This window comes from Papilio xuthus, unplaced genomic scaffold, assembly GCF_000836235.2.
Source record: "Papilio xuthus unplaced genomic scaffold, Pxut_1.1 DF826159.1, whole genome shotgun sequence".
Lineage (NCBI taxonomy): Eukaryota > Metazoa > Arthropoda > Insecta > Lepidoptera > Papilionidae > Papilio > Papilio xuthus.
Window position 1 is genome coordinate 2,243,355 of NW_013532490.1, and position 18,845 is coordinate 2,262,199.

Below are 18,845 nucleotides of genomic sequence, written 5' to 3' on the forward strand. Positions count from 1 at the left end.
CTAGCTATTAGGAAAAACCCGAAAACGAGCCAGTGTATTCAAACACTGGCCTTACTGAAATGTCGACGTTTGTGTCCCTACATATTTATTCTGACACTAGACTTTGTAACGTAAGCACGTCATTCGCGCCAAAGGATTCTAATTAATCTTATATATAAAATTCTCGTGTCACAATTCTCGTTCCCATACTCCTCCGAAACGGCTTGACCGATTCTGATGAAATTTTGTGAGCATATTGAGTATGTCTGAGCATCGGCCAATACCTATTTTTAATCCCGCGCAGACGGAGTCGCAGGCGACAGCTAGTAATGTCTAAAACTATTGAACAGTACTGAGAAAATTAGTGGCAATAAGTAACAAGCTTTTTTGGTAAACGAAATCTTAAATTTTGTAATAACAATTAACGCTGTAGATTATGTGTCAAAATCAGTTTTTACCAAAATATTACTGAAAAAACATTTTTTTTAAACATAATCATGTAATTGTTATATAACATCTCTAAAATAGCACTTCACTCTTTTATACAATTTCTAATTTAAATTAAATTAAATTAAATTTGCAAAAAAATTGTGTAATACAGGACAAGCTTCAGAAGACAATATCATGGACAAACCGAGGTGGAAGAGACGGATTGGGAATGCAGACCCCACCACTTTTTGGGATGCAAGCTAGGCAGAGAGAGAGAGAGAGAGTGTATAGCGGACATTATAAATTTAAAAAAAATTCTGATTATAATATTAGTGATGTTATAATAAATAGTTCTGATTATAATAAATGTGATATTCATAAATATGTATGAAGAAACTATTTTTTGTTTACTCTCTTTGTAAATACGGTTTAAGGTTTTAAATTATAGAATAAAGAATATATGACATTGTAAGAAAAAAACATCATCAGCTCTCTACAAGTCCCCACCGAGGAGCTCTTTCTATAAGTTAAGGGTGACTAGGCCATAGTTAACCACGCTTTGGAGAAATTGTCATCTAGCTGTGAAGTTGGAGATAAAGGACTTTAAGATATTTGAGAACAATTCTAATAAAGAGCAGACTAATTGGGCTTTTTATTTATTGATAAAAAATTACTTATCGTAGATTCTTATTGTAATTTGTAGCATAACTTCAATTGTTATAATGTATGAATAATATAATAATAAACATTATGTTTACAGAAATGTGTCATGTGAGTGTGATAAAATTCTCCTAATTATATTCAGCTTAAGCTATTCAACAACAGATGGCGTGGTGAAATTTACAAATTGCAACGCAACAAAAAGTTCCGCATTCAAAACTAATTGAATCATATTCTATTAGCTACATAGCATTATGAAGTTTATAATATTTATGGAAAAAGTAATAGAATTTTTAACTAAAACAATTATTACACTAAAACTTAAAAGTCAATCTTTATAGAATGATAATAGATGGCGCTATTTTACATTCATGTTTTTAAATAAACCGCACAGAGGGCAGCAGTAGTCATATTAACTAAAAATCAGGCAAAACATAGAGGTAAATTTCGTTACTATTTCACACCATTTTTGAAAACTTATAATTTCCTATAATTCGTCAGTTCCTAATTGCTTCAGTACCACTGTGATAGTCACAGGTTTAAAGACTATGTCTGGATATTTAGAAAGGAAAAATTCAATATATGTATTCCTTAATTACGTTGTAACACATTTGTACGCTTAATAATCACTCATGTTCATATCACGGCTAAATTAACTTAATCAAAGTTATTAAAACATAACACGATCAAAAACATGTTATTTAAAAATCAAAAGAAATTCAATTAACTTTACAAAACCACAATATCTCGATACGAAAAGTCTAGATAGATTCAAATGTATTTCTATTTACATTACTTTGAAATCGAATACTTCGTTTGTAATCTGCACAGATTATAAATTAGCAATTTCACGACAAATTAACTTTTACATCAAACCATTAAATTACGCTGAAAAAATTATAAAGTCTCTTACTGTTTGTTTGTTTGTTAGTGCCACGTCATGCGTGTTGTGAGATAGTTACTTTAATGATGTATTATTTATATTTCGCATTTGTATCAATAATTTGTACTTTAGTACCCGTCGAAACGAGTCGTACGTAAGATTGTCCTTTTGTTAATTGTGACTCAACAAATATTTTTTTTTATTTCGCTTTAAAAACTCTCAATAGACAAGTCCTTAAGTGAAATGTGTATTTAATATTATAATATTTAACTATATATATCCTAGTACAATGCTAGAGCTTAGCACAAAAATATGATAGAATTTCAGACAAAAATTAAAAAAAAATATTAGAAAATAACTAATGATACGTTGCAAATAACATGCAGTTCCTATTAATTACTTTTAATGCTGCAAAAGAAAATAAGCGAATAGATATCAAACTAATTGAAGATTAGAAGAATTAATTTTTACTCAAACTTTATTACCCGGTCCAACATAAACGAAATCTTCAAATTGAGCATTGCTTTTCAGAATATGATCTCCTAGTAATACCAATACCAAAAGTGACAAGCAAATTAAAGAAACTAAATTACAATGCAGTCAGACGTCCACGGAATAAAAACAGAAAAGAACTTTATAGGAATGGGGAAGATTTCTTCAAGTTAGATGTAGAAGATTACCATGAGCCAACAGACGTACCAGATATCGACAATATTGAATTCAGTGGAAACAGAGATGGGGCTAAACCAGACTATGATATGGCTATGAGTTACGGTGATGATAAAATTGTCGGTGGAGCAGAAGTAGATATAGATTTATATCCTTACCATGCAGCTTACGGTACTAATTGTGGTGGAGCAATCATAGACAAGAAATGGGTGATCACAGCGGGACATTGCGGGTAAGGTTCTATGCCAATTGGTTGGCAACATTTTTACGGTAACATCATCTCGCTCCACCTTAAAAGAACAATATGTCTACAAGGATGTGGCTAAGTAATACAATTATTTTAAATCAACGTTCTCTTTGTTTCATCTAACATTTAAAATATTTGCATTTAAGCTTCTTTTTTATTATAATCTATTTATTGTTTATTAAAGATGGTCTTTTCTTCTAAGTGTTTCTTTAATCAGACTTTAAATCTTTAAGCAGATGTGACGCACTAGTAATTTTTCAGAATTATTTCTCCATTAAAAAATTTCTCTTACATACAAAGATAAATTTAATTCTGTATCCCATCAAAAATTGTTCTTAATACTAAGAAATAATTCCACAGAATCAAGTCCTATATAAGAGTCGGGTCTAAATACCTGAATAAGGGTAGAAAGGTACAAGTGAAGCACAACTTCATACATCCTCTTTGGTCGGCCAAGAACAAGGACCATCCCTTCGATTACGACTTCCAAATCTTAGAGTTGGATGAACCCTTAAAATTTGATGAAAACGTTCAACCTATTAAAATTGGACGGATCGATGATATGGTGGTTGGGAAACTGGTTGCAGTATCAGGGTGGGGAAACACTGAAGAGAATGTAAGTATGAATTCACTCTAGTCTTCGTTTTTAGCACGTTTGATATATTGTTTTTATTAGAAGAAGTTTGAAAGTAGAAGTATACTAGAAATTGAAAAGCAGCAGTTTAACGTGTTAAGACATGTTATAAAAATATGGATGGACAAAGATAGAGGAAGACCAAAGAAAGTATAGATAGATTATTTGAAAGAGGATATGCGTAAGAAGAGGTTGAATTCAGATATGACGGCTGATAGAGATGTATGGAGGAGTACATACTTTGCCGACCCTCCGTAGGGATAAGGGCAGGTTGATGTATTGATACACGTGGAGAGAAGATAAGAAGTCTCAGAATTTTATAAGTTCTTTCTTATAGTATTATGTACTAGGGTATCACATCTCGTATGATAACGCTTCAATGACAAGCAAGAAATATTATAAATTGTAAGAGATATAAATTCTCTGCACAGATATTATAGAGAGCGTGACATTATGTGTGAAATTGCTAAAATAGCTTCTTACTTGCATCTATCACGATATATAGTAATCGATAGTCACTTTTTACACAACATCTATTACCTCTTTATTTCAAGTCGCATGTTTACCACTAACGCGTCGGTGGCTCAGGGGTCAAGCACTTGACTTGCAATCTGCAGGTCCTGGGTTCGAACCCCGTCTTTTACCAATGTGTTTTTCAAAGATATGTGTGAAGTCCACCAACCTGCACTGGGCCAGCGTGGCCTAATCACCCTTAACTTAGGCTCCGAGCCCCTCGGTGGGGACGTTTAGTGAGCTGATGATGATGATGTTTACCACTAAATTTAACAATGTAGTATTTGAAAACAGAATTTAATAGCAAGGTGAAGTAATGAAGATGTATAAAGGCGATTTCGCGCGGAGATGCGTGCGCAAGTTTTTTAGTTTTTTTTTTAAACTAATCAAGAAAATAATGAGAATTGAATCTTTCATTGACAATCTTACTTATTAATGTTATAAATGTGAATGTTTGGATGTATGGATGGATTGATGGAAGAATATTAGAAGGTATCCGCAAAACTTCTCAACTGATTTCAATTAAATTTGGTATAGATATAGAATATATCTGTAAGAACACATAGGATACTTATTAAGATTTTTTTAATGTTGCGCGGCCGGGGGCGACAGCCATTCATCCATACAGCCAAACATTTGCATTTATAATATTAGTAGGATTAATTTTACCACATTTCTATTTCCAATTTTAGGATGAATCCGTCACCTAACAAACATATCTAGTCATATAGTATTTTAATCACTTATCACAATATACTCGGTACATTAAAAAGCCTCACATCGGTTATTCTGATTGGAATAACCGATGGCAATACACAGAGATCCCAATCTCTATCGATCTCGATTTAGCACAAAGAGATAGCAATCGTTGTTCGGCTTTCAACCGCGACACATTCACAAATGTGACGGCTGCGAATTTCATTTCAAATGGAAATGCAATAAAGTGTACACTATGTTTATTTTATAGAGTCATAGTACTTCCTACCATTTACCCTACACAGGGTGTGGACTAACTTCTTTGTCTCCTACTTTCACTATACTTTGTCTATACTTTCTTCATCCTGGCAGCCAAAATGCGTTTATTACGTCGCTAAAAACACTTATATTAAAACTATTTGCATAATCACAATAATGATATCCTCCAACTTTATTAACAACTACAAACATCTCCAACAACTCTGCGACTTCTTTTATTTTTCATCTTTTTTCTCATTCAAAAAGGCAAAGGTCTTAGTGGCCAGTATGCCACGTATTTGGCAGAATATTTAACCAATGTCCAACAAAGTGATCGAATACGTAATTCTACGTTCAACACTATTACCATTATTTATCACAAATGTAAATAATCAACTAATATAACAATTTAAACCACCGATTGATCCGATTGATTGATTTTAAATTTTACCAACAAAGCAAAAAAAAAACTGTCACCTTAAGAACAACGTATCAAACTTTCATCACAATCTGTCTAGTAGAATTGACAAACATACATAATATTGACTTATATTTATAGAGATAGATGACCCTACCTACCCCATAATATCAAAGGCGTGATGTTCTTTATCTATAACGTTCAAGTCTCCCTTAACACTGTATGTATCCATACTTCACTGTCCGCAATAAATCTTGTAGAATAGCAGACAAGGCTCCGACTAACTTACGTTGATACAAGCATCTTAAACTAAGCCTGTTCTAAGTTATGACGGACCTGTGACGTCACAGTGGTCCTCGTGCCTACAGCCTTGATTATAATTAATTAAATTACAAATTAAATCTTTATATTACAAAGGTTACTTCAAAGATTCAATGAACTGACATCGAAAGTCGATAGCATTTTTTTTTAATTTTTATTTTAGCACCGTATATTTCTAAAGTGGCTCTAATATTTTAAGGTTCTTATGTTTTTTTTCCAGGGGCCATATGCACCTACTTTGCAAGCGGTGCGAGTGCCGATAATTTCCAAAGAGCAATGCCAAAACGTACCGTACCCGTATTTCCGAGGCACTCTCACACCAAGAATGTTTTGTGCAGGTTTCCCCGAAGGGAAGATGGATGCTTGTCAGGTAAATGAACCTTTAAGAAGGTAACATGGATTTCTTATCTCTCAAAAGATCGTCTTGATACTAGACCAATGCGGTTGGTACCTTCGACACTATGGCCTAACTATTTTTGCTTGCTCAGTAATAATTAGGGCCATAGACTACATTAAGATACTACTTTAATATTACCATCTTCTAAAAGCGTCAATAGCCTAATGGTTAAGGGTACGTATTTCCGATCACGAGGTCGGGGGTTCGAGTCCCGCCATTCGACTATTGTCGTTAACCATATCCTAGCACAAGCCTAGACCTTAGTTGGAATGGTAAAAGAAATATTAGTAAATTTACAAAAAACTCTGCTAATATTTAAAAAAAAATCTTATATATATCTGATCTATAAGTCTGATCTGACCTCTCCTACGTAATTTCAGTCGTCCCTTTTAGAACGAGCGAGTAACCGTTCAATCCATACATCTTTTCTTAACGTATTAGTAATTTAAACAAATCCAAGGAACAACTAAGACCACAAACATGACTATTCATTTTCGTCTTAATTTCAGGGTGACTCAGGAGGACCAGCGGTGTCCAATGAAAGGCTCCTAGGTATGGTATCGTTCGGCTATGGCTGTGCAACTCCAGGATCTTACGGGGTTTACAGTAAGGTGGCTAAAGTTAGATCCTGGATCGAAGACGTCACCGGATTAAGGCTCGATTAACACGTAATAAAGAATACTTTTGGAATATTGTTTGATTTTTAAAAACATGTTTTTAAATGTATTTTAACTAAACTAGGCCAAGTTACCTTGTATTTATTCGTATTTTTACAGTTGTCGTGGACTCTTTAGATCTTACTTATTATTTTGTACAAGGAAAAATGAATATAAAAGAGTATTCATTTAGGAACTAAAGCAAAGAAAGTAATTACTATGAAATAGATATGGACCCCCTAGTAAAATTTAATATTACATAAAAATTATTACTGTATTTTGCGTGGCCACAGACAAAAAATTCTCTTTTCCTAAACATCTTCGTCTTAAAATAACTTTAGGGATAACAGGGGTTTTGCTTAACCTGTGAGTTTGTTTAAACTGTAAGCGAATGTCAGCTTTTATTAGATCTTAAATTTTAAGAAATAATTTAGGATTATGAAACATTATAATTGAAAACATTTAATTAAAAATCCAAATGACGGAATATGATTTTACACCACTATTTTCTATTCGAGATTGTGATTTGGTCAGAGTTTTATTTTACACAAGGGTGAGTTCCTTTACTGTTTTTGGGTATAATAATACTTTCATGGAATAAAGGTCGTGTTATAAGTTTTTTTTTAATCTTAACTATTATAAGAAAGTAACCTATACAAATTATTATATTGTTATTGGCTTTTTTGATGTAAACTCTTGTATAATTTTCTTATTCTTTTGGGAAGTGGTACGTGGTACGTTTGGGATTTCTCTCTTTCTCTTCCCATGCTTACATTATAAGGAAAGGAAGGGAAGAAAAGTGGATCATGGTAAGGCAAAATATTCCCTTTCTCTGCGTCTCCTCCTCCGTCGATTAAAGATAAGCAATGCATCTGCAACTGTCTATAGGCAGCGGTCGCTTCGCCTATTCGGCGATTTCAGGTTTAAAATCACTCGCTAACAAGAATTATTTACTTTTAGCAAGTAAGTTATAAAATAATTTGATTTTAGAATATACAAAGGACATGACATCAGTATAGACGTGGCACCATATCAAGTGAACTACGGAGATGTGTGTGGAGGTGTGCTGCTCCATCAACTGTGGGCATTGACTACAGCACATTGCGGGTAATTTGAAAATTTCCAATCTCAACAATTTTGTAAATGCAAAAGTTTAGATGGACGGCTCAATGGATCTTGATGAAATTTTGCACAGATGTAGAACATAGCCTGGAAGAACACATAGGCTACTTATTAAGTTTTTATTAATTGCGCGCGGACAGAGTCGCCGGTGATAGAACAAAATGTTCGTCAATACATGATAAAGACTAAAACATTTTTTTTTAGTTAACCTGACTCTTTGTTTTAATATAAAAATAACATTAAAATGTAATTGTATATCCTTAGTCTATTCTATACTTAAATCTGAGTTCAAAACTCCAAACGATAATTGGTACAAACAATGATAAAAGCTTTAATCAAGTTTAACAGTTGCACTCAAAGTCTCGCTCCTAAGGAAATCCTTTAGCGTAGATTTACACTAAGCGAATATTACATTAACCGTGATACGACTTTGAGTGTAAACTCAAGAGAATTGCGATTTTATTATCTAATTGTGTTAGATTTACTTATTTTATCTTTGTACTAGGCGCACAAATTTTGCAATTTTAATTGCGTTCTACTTTGTTAGAGAAAGTCTTGAACATTTTATCTTAAGGCTTGAAACTTTTAGTAGTATTGCGTAGTTTGGATATCATGCGAACACCTCAATAGCACTTATTCTCGTGTTACTAATACTTGGTTAGAATATAAATACAAAACAGTGATAGGTTTCAAAAGATTAAAAAACTAATTTTATCGGATGGTCGAAATCTTATTAAACTCTTCAAAATATAGCCTTAGCAAAAAAGCATTGGTACATATTAATTTTTTAGATCGGAATCCGAACGTAGTTTTATATTTAGTAATTTAGTTAACAAAAATAAAATCAAGTCAACACGAAATTTAAAAAAAACTTAATTAGTAGCCTATGTGTACTTCAAGACCATGTTCTACATCCATGTCAAATTTTATCAAGATTCGATGAACAGTTCTGGACATACCTTCTAAAAAACATCCATCCATACATCTAAAGATTTCTGAAGTCTAGAAGACTTTTATAATAAGGTTATTGTTATAAATATATTCAACTTTTAGAACGGATAAATCGTACATCAGAGTCGGCAGTAAGCATAGACTTGTTGGTCCAAAGGTCGTCATCAAACGTCACTTTATACATCCAAAGTATGGATATGAACATATCTTCGATTTTGATGTACAGTTATTAAAATTGCAAAGAAAGCTGCACTTTAGTCAAAGAATATCAAACATTCAGATCAGTAACGAATGTGGGGACAATATTGCTGTGACTGGATGGGGTTATCCTGTAGAAAGAGTAAGTAAATAAACATACTGAAGTCCTATGTATATAATGTTTATGCCTTTGCCAGCGACTTACTCGCGTGAAATTAAAAGAAATGATCATTGTATCTTATGCGTCCTTTAAGAATGAGTGGGCTATACGTGACTTTCATCACCCCTCCGTCCGTAAATTCAAACTTTCTCATTTATAATATTAACAAGTATTATGCAGTATTATAAAATTTAAAAAAAACCTTCAAATTATCATAGCTTAGTATTCATAAATATAATTTTATAAATGAAATAATAAGCATATTTTGACAGTGGTAGAGCCCGCTTTAACATCTTAGCACGAATTGGCCCGGCTCGCCCGGTGAAATACCACGACCACACAGAAGACAGGCGTGAAGTTGAAGCAATTCCGCGTTTCGTCTGATGAGTGTGCGTCCCGGAGGCCTAATTTAGTCCTCTTTCCCTTCCCACCCTTTTTCTTATAAGGAAAGGATGGGAAGTGGAAGTGGACTTTCCGGATGAGAGGATGCATGGGAAGGGAAAATATTTTCTTTCTGTGCATCCTCTCCTCCGTCGATTAAAGGTAGGCAACGGATATGTAATTGCGTATGTCTATGGACAACGGTCACTTCGCTATTTCAGCGATGTCATTTGGCCGCTTGCTCGTTTGCCACCTTATGATATAAAAAAAAGAAATATGGAAATAACAAAATTGTGGGATACGATTCTTTGTAGAGTAATCATCGAATTTACTTTGTATTATATTTGGTCTTTGAACTTTAGTCGAAAAACGCACTAAGGTGTTCCATAATATTAAATAACATACACATATTGACCAAAAAAACACATGAATATCTAAATTTTCGTGATTTTGTAAATCTATCTCTAGGGTGACTACAAAGACATACTTCAACAAGTAAGAGTACCGATTATCCCAATCGATGAGTGTCAACAGATCAAAGAATTCTGGTACAATAACACTCTTACGACCAGAATGTTTTGTGCAGGCGGAGAAGATGGGGACGCGTGTCAGGTAAGACTGGTTACACTGAATGATTTAAGTTAGCAGATCTTATTTCAATAAGAGTAGAGTTCAGTATTAGATAAAAATACACAGATGGATTATAATCGATGTACTTCAGTTTGTAGAATTCTAATAAAGATTTTGATATTTGTTCAAAACGTGTTAAAAATATAGTGACAAAACAAATCAACTACATGACATTCTAAAAAAAAGATTTTTTTAAATATTCTTGTTATCAAAAGAACTAAAAATTTCGAAAAAGGAACCCAAATCAGGTTTTGTCGTTTAATTGGGAAGTTCCAGCCACGTTCCAGCTCCATCATCATATCACAAATTTCGGGGCTTGTAAAAGTAAGTAGAAGCTTGTAAAAAGGTTTTTAAAGAGTTACTGACTATTATTGAATGCATGTAAGCAACGCAAAAGGTTTGCAAGACCCTTCTAGATTAATCATGAGTATACTATTATATTTATTTGTACTAGGGCGACAGCGGCGGTGCAGCGGTGTCATTCGGCAAGCTCGTCGGCTTGTCGTCTTTCGGCTACGGCTGTGGTCGGAATGTACCAGGCGTGTATACCAACGTGTCTGATGCTCAAATTATGTCGTGGATACAGAGATATGTTTCGGTGTAAAATTAATGAAAATATTGAAGAAAGGCTAGAATAGACTATGTAGACCGTAAAAAATATTACTATTTTTTAATTATTATTATATTAATTGAACAGTATTAATAGCGATACTGTCCACGATATGTTTAGACGATGTAGTTCAAATACAGTGAAGGTTTCATTTCGTTCTCAATCAAACAACAACTCACGCTTGTAACGCAGAGAGGTAGGCAGAAATCATGGATCGCTATTTGGCACGGTTAACTCTCAGGCAATTTTGCCTCATATTTTATTCGCTACTGATGAATCGTGGTTTATGGGAAAGATTCTTGGAGTTGTCGCAATCGACGCATAATGGCTGTTAAGAGCTCAATTAACACTATGCGACCAATTACTAAAAGGCAGTTTCAATCCAAAAAAACATTACATGCAATTCGCCCTTTTCATTTAACAAAATGGATAGAGTGCAGATAAGTTTCCGCATATTGGGGATACAATGTGAAAACACTAACGCAATATCGTTAAAAGAGAGCACTCCAGCCGAATGGGTGACAGACAGTCGAAACTGCGTATCGGTATTCCGCCATGAAATATTCGAATGCAAAAATCCCCGGAAAATATTTCCCATTTTACCAAAGCCCCCCCTTCGTAACTCCCTCTCCGATATACGAAAGTACACTGCCCTACCATTATAGAGTATTTAATATACATAAAACACGCCTATGTATACGCCTTGTTAATGTAATTATCTGGCTTCAATTTTGTATAAAACGGCGTGTGTGAGTCCGCGGATCGTGCAAGTTTGAGTGCATTGCGTGTGTATACACAACGTCGACGCTATGCATGTGTGCGTTTATTTTATCTACAGTGTTTGCCGTATATTGACGTAGGGGGGTAACCCTAACACCTTCGACACCCCAAAGGAGGAGTAGGGTGGCTGATGACGATGACGAGTCTGCGCAGTTGTGTGAGGGAGACGGCAATTCAACTAAATAGTGCTTGACTATTCCACCCCACCGGAATGACTATGGAGATGATTAATACAAGTGATTTTACCACGAATTGCCCGCTATTATTGATCTATGACCGCACGCAAGTCTGGTGGTAGGGTGAAACGGTAGAATAAAATCATCATCAACGCCTGCTTAAGAAAAATTGCAATCATTCGTGTAAACGTATTATTAAAATGAACCTTATAAAAATCTGAATAAGAGTCAATGTAGAATATACTTGCAGATTTTTCAAACGCAAAATGTAACAACTTTGAAATTGTCGCATAGGACTTGCATATTAGAGCTTAACAGCGAATACATGTTTACATTGAAGTGACTTCTCACCTTCTTTTAATTTAAAAAAAAAAGCTTCGAAATAACTTTAGTATTAATAATTCAATTAAGGGACAACGTCAAACTATATTTCGAAAAACAAATGAAGACATTAAGATTAAAAAATGACAAAATTACAAAAAAATGAACTTTAAAAAAAAATATAACAACTTTTTTTTTAAAGTAACTATCTCAAATCATGTTTCCACCAAAATTACCAACCATTTTAACAAGAACCGCAGTTGTTCAGCTTACGCAAGAGAATCGAGTTCTACTAATAAACCAAAAACCAGCTTTACTAAATATTATCGATTTAATTGGATAAAGAAAAGTTATACAAGTTTTTGCTTTAAAATAAATTTTAAATTTACATTCAACGATATCTAATTTTTCCTATAAAAACCCAAGAATACTGCAATATTATGAAAGAAAAATAAACGACCTGTGTGGAGGAGCATCTCTTATATTCTACTAGCTGTCGCCCGCAACTCCGTCCAAAAACTTAATTAGTAGTCTATGTGTTCTTCCACGCTACATCTGTGCCAAATTTCAGCGAGATCCATGCAACTGTTCTGGAGATACCTTCTAACAAACATTCCATCCATCGAAACATTCGCATTTATAATATTAGTAAGATATTGTGCAGAGAGTATAGAACAAAAACAAATCAAAATCTATACATTCGTCAGTTGCTTGCTTGTTGTCGTAGAAAAGGCTATGTACCGTTTTTATACTAAAGGTATATATTGGTAAATAAATTGTACGTATGTAACGAAAATGATGGAAATACATTGGAAAGCATATCCATGGAGATCGTATACGTAGTATATTTTTACGCATCGTGTTATACTTCGAAAGGGTTTAACAACGCTCGGTACAGACGTGTTAAAAATTCATCCGCCCGTTGACTGCTTAAATTAATGACGAAATATAATTTACATATTTTCATAGTAATTTTGTTTGGGTTTTAATATTTATTGAGTTTAAATTTTTTAAACCGTCTGTAAAATGCAGTGTCAAAAATTAATAGTTTAAAATCAAACTAAGCTTTATATATTAGTGTTTCATACGATACATAAATAGTAGAATAAAAAAAATCACCATCTAATTGCTTTTGATTTAATTATTGTAGAGTCAGCACAACAGTTCTTCATCTACCACATTACCATTTTTGTCGTTATTCCTTGTTTAAGCATATATGTTATGCTGACGTATCCTTCCATATTCAAATTTAGAACTCTCATCTTTCTCAACTCTTGTCAAATGTCATTATACAGTAGGATTCGTTTACCTAATTCTGTAAAATCATATTGGCATCCCTTTCATCGTCTTGGAAGAAACAGAGACAATATTTGAAATACAAGAGTCAAAGCGGCAGTAGAATCTCGTGGTAACATCCTCATATCTCATCTATGCTATGGTTAAGGTCGTAAGTTTGTGCACGACTGTACCGTTTGAGCCGAGTGCTCATAATGACACATAGAATTTGCGAACGCTCCCTTAATCGCGTGGATTACTCGATAATATAGAAATGGACTGGCATCGCGCCGCTGCATGGCGTATCATATTTTAATGCAAGCTGGACTTAGTGCGTCGGGTGGGGAATTGTTATTTTTAAATTTATTTATGATCGTGAAGCACTTTGTGTGCGATTGTACATCGCGTGCAACCATTGATACTACGCACTTTTTTGGTTACACTCTTTTTAAACTTATTGTCTGAAGTAGTTGTTCTGTTGATGAAGTGATTTGCTTATAACTATCGGTTAATAAACGACGAATTTAATTTAAAAAAAATGTTATAATTGTAACCGTACAAATTATTTTATAAGTATTGAAACAAAAAAAACTATTGTTTATATATGAGTTTGTTTAAGACACTGCTTTTCACAAAGCTTACAAATCGAGTTCAAATGTACGAATACTAAATCTAGAGAATCTGGATAAGTACATAAGTGCTGTTTTGTTAACTAACCGTGAGTCGGAAGTAACTCATCTATCAACGCTAATTACAAATAAACATCCCAATGCTAATACAAATATTTAATAATATCTAGAAAGCCTTAGTTAATCAGGCATGCATTTATGTAATGAAACCAAAGCACATAGAGATAGGGTATGCGCATAATGTTATGCCTAAATTTCTATATCCATTCTAATTTATAACGCTCCAAATGAATTCTGTAATAACCAAATAGTTTATTCTAACCGACACGCACACACGAATATTTGTAATTTTCGAAATTGAATTTATCCGGCGATGCGTCCCGGAACGTATAGGCTGCGGAGCGTATAGTAAGTTTTATAATAAACATACAAAATCATTATTTGATGATTCCGAGGTGCACGCGAATCATTGGGATGGGGTAGGTGGCAGGGGTGGCGAGGGGGTGACCTCACACCATTGCAGCCTACGGGTAGATCAACCCGATGCAGCAGCAATGCAACCTTCCGCCATCAGTGTGGCCGGCGAGCCTGAAACCGACGCGTGTTTAACACCTACGCATCGCGTTAAAAAACCTGAACGCGGGTTTTTTTTAAACTAAAAATAACTTCCATCAAAAATCCTATAAACAATTTAAAACGGCCTAAAATTCAAAATTAAAAATAAAAAAAATAAAAAAGAAATTCATAGACCATTTTTGGTTATCAAAATTTCGAAAATTAAAAAAACCGCGCATGCGTTTAGGATTTTCAACTGCCGCCCGCTGACACTCAAAAGATAGTTTTATGCAATAGACTTTATTCAGTTTTTCCACATAATCATTGTAGTATTTAAGTGACGATTTATATTAACAATACTATTCAGCAACACTTGAACTCTCAATAGACCAAACATCACCGATTTAATTTTCTGAACTATAAGCTAGTGTAAGGCAACAACGGCGGCTTGACTCGGATCCGTCGTGTCAGGGCTAAATCAACATCTTCGACCATCCGGGAGAAGCTGCCGAAGAATAAGAAGACCAAGGAAAAGAAAAAAATCCATGGGAAGACCACGCCGAAGGCCATGGATTTATAGAAGCAAACGATGTTAAATTAAATGCGCAAGAAGTTAAAGAAAGCCAAGATTTCATAGCAAAGGGAATCTAGCGAAAAACAAATAACTATCAGCGCCATTTGACGATAAAGAAACACGTTTTTTCGCAATAGAACAAGTTTTATGTTTATATCAACCGTTATTATCAGGAATCAATAGAAAAGAGAATTTAAGAATTTGAGTTTTTTAAGTACATTTAAACAACACTGGTTATTTTTGGAACTTTTCGATTGATTTATATTGAGTTTTATATACAGACTCTCCATATTTATCTAGTGAAAGTAATTTAGTGAAATACTCTGGACTAAACGTTAAGGCTAAGCGATATTTGAGACTTTTGGCAAGTAAGTTTTGGAAAAGTTTCGACCAATTTCCTCTACCAGTTCTGATTGTATGGCAGAAGAAAATAAAACTAAAAGAAATACACAAAAACTCGTGCCTTAAATTGGCCTTAAATTAATATTAAAAAGGTAAGATAAAATTATTCAAAAAAAAAAGATAAAAAAAATAACTAAATTATCAATTTTACCTACCTGTTGAAACGACTTCTCGATTTCTTTAATAGTACAAAATTAAAAATAAATTAACGTTAAGACTTAGTTAAATGTTCTTTTGTTATTCATACTTCGAAACGATTTAACTAGAATTAAATCGAACGGGCTTAAAACGAAAGGGCTAGACAAACAATACAAAGACAATAAGAAAACCACGACTCAGACACAGAAAGTTCTAGAACTGGAGATCAAGAGAAAGAAGAAACGACAGCACAAGAACACAAGGAAGAAACGACTTCTTCCCCAACAAACATAAATCAGGTAAGAAAATTCATTAACAATTCAGAATACTTATAATCGTTTGCAAATTTCCTTTTACAGTCATGTTAGGTTAGTTCTATACATATATATTTGAATATACTGTCATCTCGCTCGCACTTATACAACTTTCTGAATCTGATGTAACTCCAGCAAAATTTTCTTTAACAATTTTGAGGATTTCAGATATGTAAATGCTAAAATCATATGCAAAATGTTGTCAAGATAGTGCATGGTATAGATAGAGTTCAAGATAATACGGTTTTGTCTTCCTTAGCAAATTTCGTAGGCGTGACCGATGACGACGCAATAAAAATGTGCAGTATGTTTACTTTTATTACGTGTGGGCACATGGTGCTCGATACATTGTGGGTATGTAGTAGCCAATGCCAAGAATGGAGTAGAAACATTCGCCTCTAACTTTCGTTTTCGCCAAGTCAAGTTCAGGTTTTGCCGATGATTCGGCGGGTGGACGGTGCTGCGCATGTCCGAATCATCGCAGTCATTGCCCAGCCAAATTATTGATTGCGGCCATGTCGGAAAACTACGGGCGGCGGGGGGTCAACGCGGGGTCCGCGCGGGGGGGACGTCATTTACCAATGTGATAGTTTTCACAACGCTCAATTATGTAGGAAGGTGGGGTGGAGGGTGAAAAAATCCGTACATCAAAATGGCGGATTTCGGCGGATTTTGTATTACATTCTATCGACGGCAATGCCGTGCCAGGAATTTATGGGCGGTATGCTTTTACGGAATTTTGATTGGATTTAATAAAAGGGCTTTTGCTACGCATTTTGAAAATTAAAGTTTATTTGTTCTTTGACTATCGCTGATCGCTAATGATCGATGTTATTTGTTGATAATCGGTAATAATATTGATGAAATTTTAATTTCGTGCTGCATCACTTACGCATAACACCATCCTTTTACCGCGGGCTGCTCATTTAACTAGAAGAGCGTCCGTGTTACATAAATTTATCTTTTTATAAAATTCAATCTGGAAGTATTCGAAATCTTAAGATATTGTATTCTAACTTTAATAATTAATTGAAGATAAAACTTTCATGATATGGGAATTTATTATAAATTAATATATAATAATAATATTAAAGCCAGTACTTAAACCTTAAAAGAAATTCCAAAAATTAACAAAAAAAAACATTTATTGACGTTCTCCCTTTTCACAAGAACTATTTAAATTACATGTTTCTATTAAAAAGGTTTTACCTTAATTTTGAATAAGCTACGAACTGACATACAACAGAAATGCAATGACCAACTCCACGAAAACCAAATCATTGCGATTTTGACAACTACAATAGTACCTTGTTTTAACTTGACTATAACTTCTAGTCTTCATTTTTAATGCTTATCTTACTAATATAATAAATTCGAAAGTTTAGATCGATGGATGATGTTTGTATAAAGGTATCATCAAGAGATTTTGATTTGGCATACATGTAGAACATAGTCTGGAAGAACACATTGGCTACTTAAGTTTTTTTTTTAATTCCGGACGTTAATTTACAAAAAAGTGTCTTCATAGATCTTCAAGTCGAAGCGATGTATGCGTAATTAGTAATAGATTTCTTAATAGAATTGCTCCAAAGGCAAGAAAAACTGGAAGGAATTACTTTTTGCGCAGCGCATTGCGATGTGAAGTGTAATGGAAGATGTGTTGTTAGTATGATCTTTATTATACCATTAAAATTACTGCAACATCAAAAACATTAGGATAAATAAAAACTAAAATTACTATAGCACAAGACTTAATATTAGCGAGTTGACCTTTACGATAGAAGTAGAAGACTTAAGAAACATATTGAACACATTGAATGACAAAACACGGCTCCAAATATTGTTAAAGGAATTTAAGAATAATGCAAACTGCAAGAAATAAAAATAAAGCAATAAAAATTAGTACGTTTTATTGGAGAAATTAAAAGTCTAATTATGAAACAGAACACTAGCAAATAAACTTCAAGTATAAACATAAAGAATAACATATAAATAATAAGAAAATTCAATGGAATAAGAGCGTCGGTGAGTCAGGAGTTTCAGCACTTGACTTGTAATCTGCAGGTTCTAGGTTCGAATCCTGCCATGTACCAATGTGCTTTTCGATTTTCGATTTACATATGTACATTTATCCGACGTTCTTACGTTGGAGGAAAACATGGTGATGCAACCTGCACATATCTGCGAAGAAATTCAAAGATATGTGTGAAGTCAGCCAACCCGCAATGCGCCGGCGTGGTAGACTATGGCCTAGTCCCCCTAACTTAGGCTAGACTTCGAGTTCCTCAGTGGGGACGTATAGTGAGCTGATGATGAATAAGAAAATCTATCGTCAGATTAACTAGGATAATATAAACGACGCTAACTAATAAAACAAAACAGTTAACGATAGATAATTACAATTCGGTCTAACATCTGAAGACATAAAAGTGCTTGAAGAGAGAGCGGAAGAAGATTTAACAAGGGTGTGCAAAGCGTCGTTGAAAAGGAGTCATACGCAAATATTTACAGAGGGCGAGCGTTGAAAGGCCGCACGAGTAGCATTCACAGCTTGTTTTGCGAGCTCGGAATGTGACGTTTGCAAGCAATGAAGAATGCATTCGTAGTAAAAACCTAGAGTCAGCTACGTACTTCGATGGGATGGAATGATGCTCTATTTAAATAAATTTGAAACCAACTTTTACATAAATATTACATTGTGTCTGGGTCTATAAGTACGTTTGCTTAAAGGTTTTTGAGGTTCCTTTGTTTAAATTTGTTAAGATTTTTGCATTGTATGCGTTTTATTGTAAAGCTGTCAAAAGTAAATGATACTGCACATTTTAATTTTACTGGTAAGTTTTGCTTTCTCACTATAGAAAATTAAGAG

The 18,845-nt window shown here is 34.0% G+C and overlaps 2 protein-coding genes across 2 annotated transcripts; both read left to right on the top strand.

The window, feature by feature from the left end:
* The first annotated feature begins 1,979 nt into the window (after window positions 1-1,979).
* Window positions 1,980-6,788, top strand: LOC106123099 (trypsin-7-like). The gene is made up of 5 exons (XM_013319236.1): window positions 1,980-2,101; window positions 2,483-2,852; window positions 3,228-3,483; window positions 5,928-6,077; window positions 6,614-6,788. Exons 1-5 carry the CDS (start codon window positions 2,035-2,037, stop codon window positions 6,767-6,769), a joined length of 999 nt encoding a protein of 332 aa, XP_013174690.1. The 5' UTR covers window positions 1,980-2,034; the 3' UTR covers window positions 6,770-6,788.
* A 459-nt stretch (window positions 6,789-7,247) lies between these two features.
* LOC106123103 (trypsin-1-like) lies at window positions 7,248-12,229 on the top strand. Its single transcript, XM_013319240.1, has 5 exons — window positions 7,248-7,313; window positions 7,751-7,867; window positions 8,936-9,173; window positions 10,041-10,184; window positions 10,657-12,229. The coding sequence occupies exons 1-5, from the start codon at window positions 7,249-7,251 to the stop codon at window positions 10,804-10,806; spliced, it is 714 nt and encodes a 237-aa protein (XP_013174694.1). The 5' UTR covers window position 7,248; the 3' UTR covers window positions 10,807-12,229.
* Window positions 12,230-18,845: the final 6,616 nt, after the last annotated feature.

Excerpts from the sequence above, each read along its gene's own strand:
- LOC106123099 (XM_013319236.1), top strand. The coding sequence starts at position 2,035 with ATGATGTATTATTTATATTTCGCATTTGTATCAATAATTTGTACTTTA. Across the intron at positions 2,853-3,227 it reads ATCACAGCGGGACATTGCGG|AATCAAGTCCTATATAAGAG; the intron begins GTAAGGTTCTAT and ends ATAATTCCACAG. Across the intron at positions 6,078-6,613 it reads GGAAGATGGATGCTTGTCAG|GGTGACTCAGGAGGACCAGC; the intron begins GTAAATGAACCT and ends TCTTAATTTCAG.
- LOC106123103 (XM_013319240.1), top strand. The coding sequence starts at position 7,249 with ATGATTTTACACCACTATTTTCTATTCGAGATTGTGATTTGGTCAGAG. Across the intron at positions 7,314-7,750 it reads GAGTTTTATTTTACACAAGG|AATATACAAAGGACATGACA; the intron begins GTGAGTTCCTTT and ends ATTTGATTTTAG. Across the intron at positions 10,185-10,656 it reads AAGATGGGGACGCGTGTCAG|GGCGACAGCGGCGGTGCAGC; the intron begins GTAAGACTGGTT and ends TATTTGTACTAG.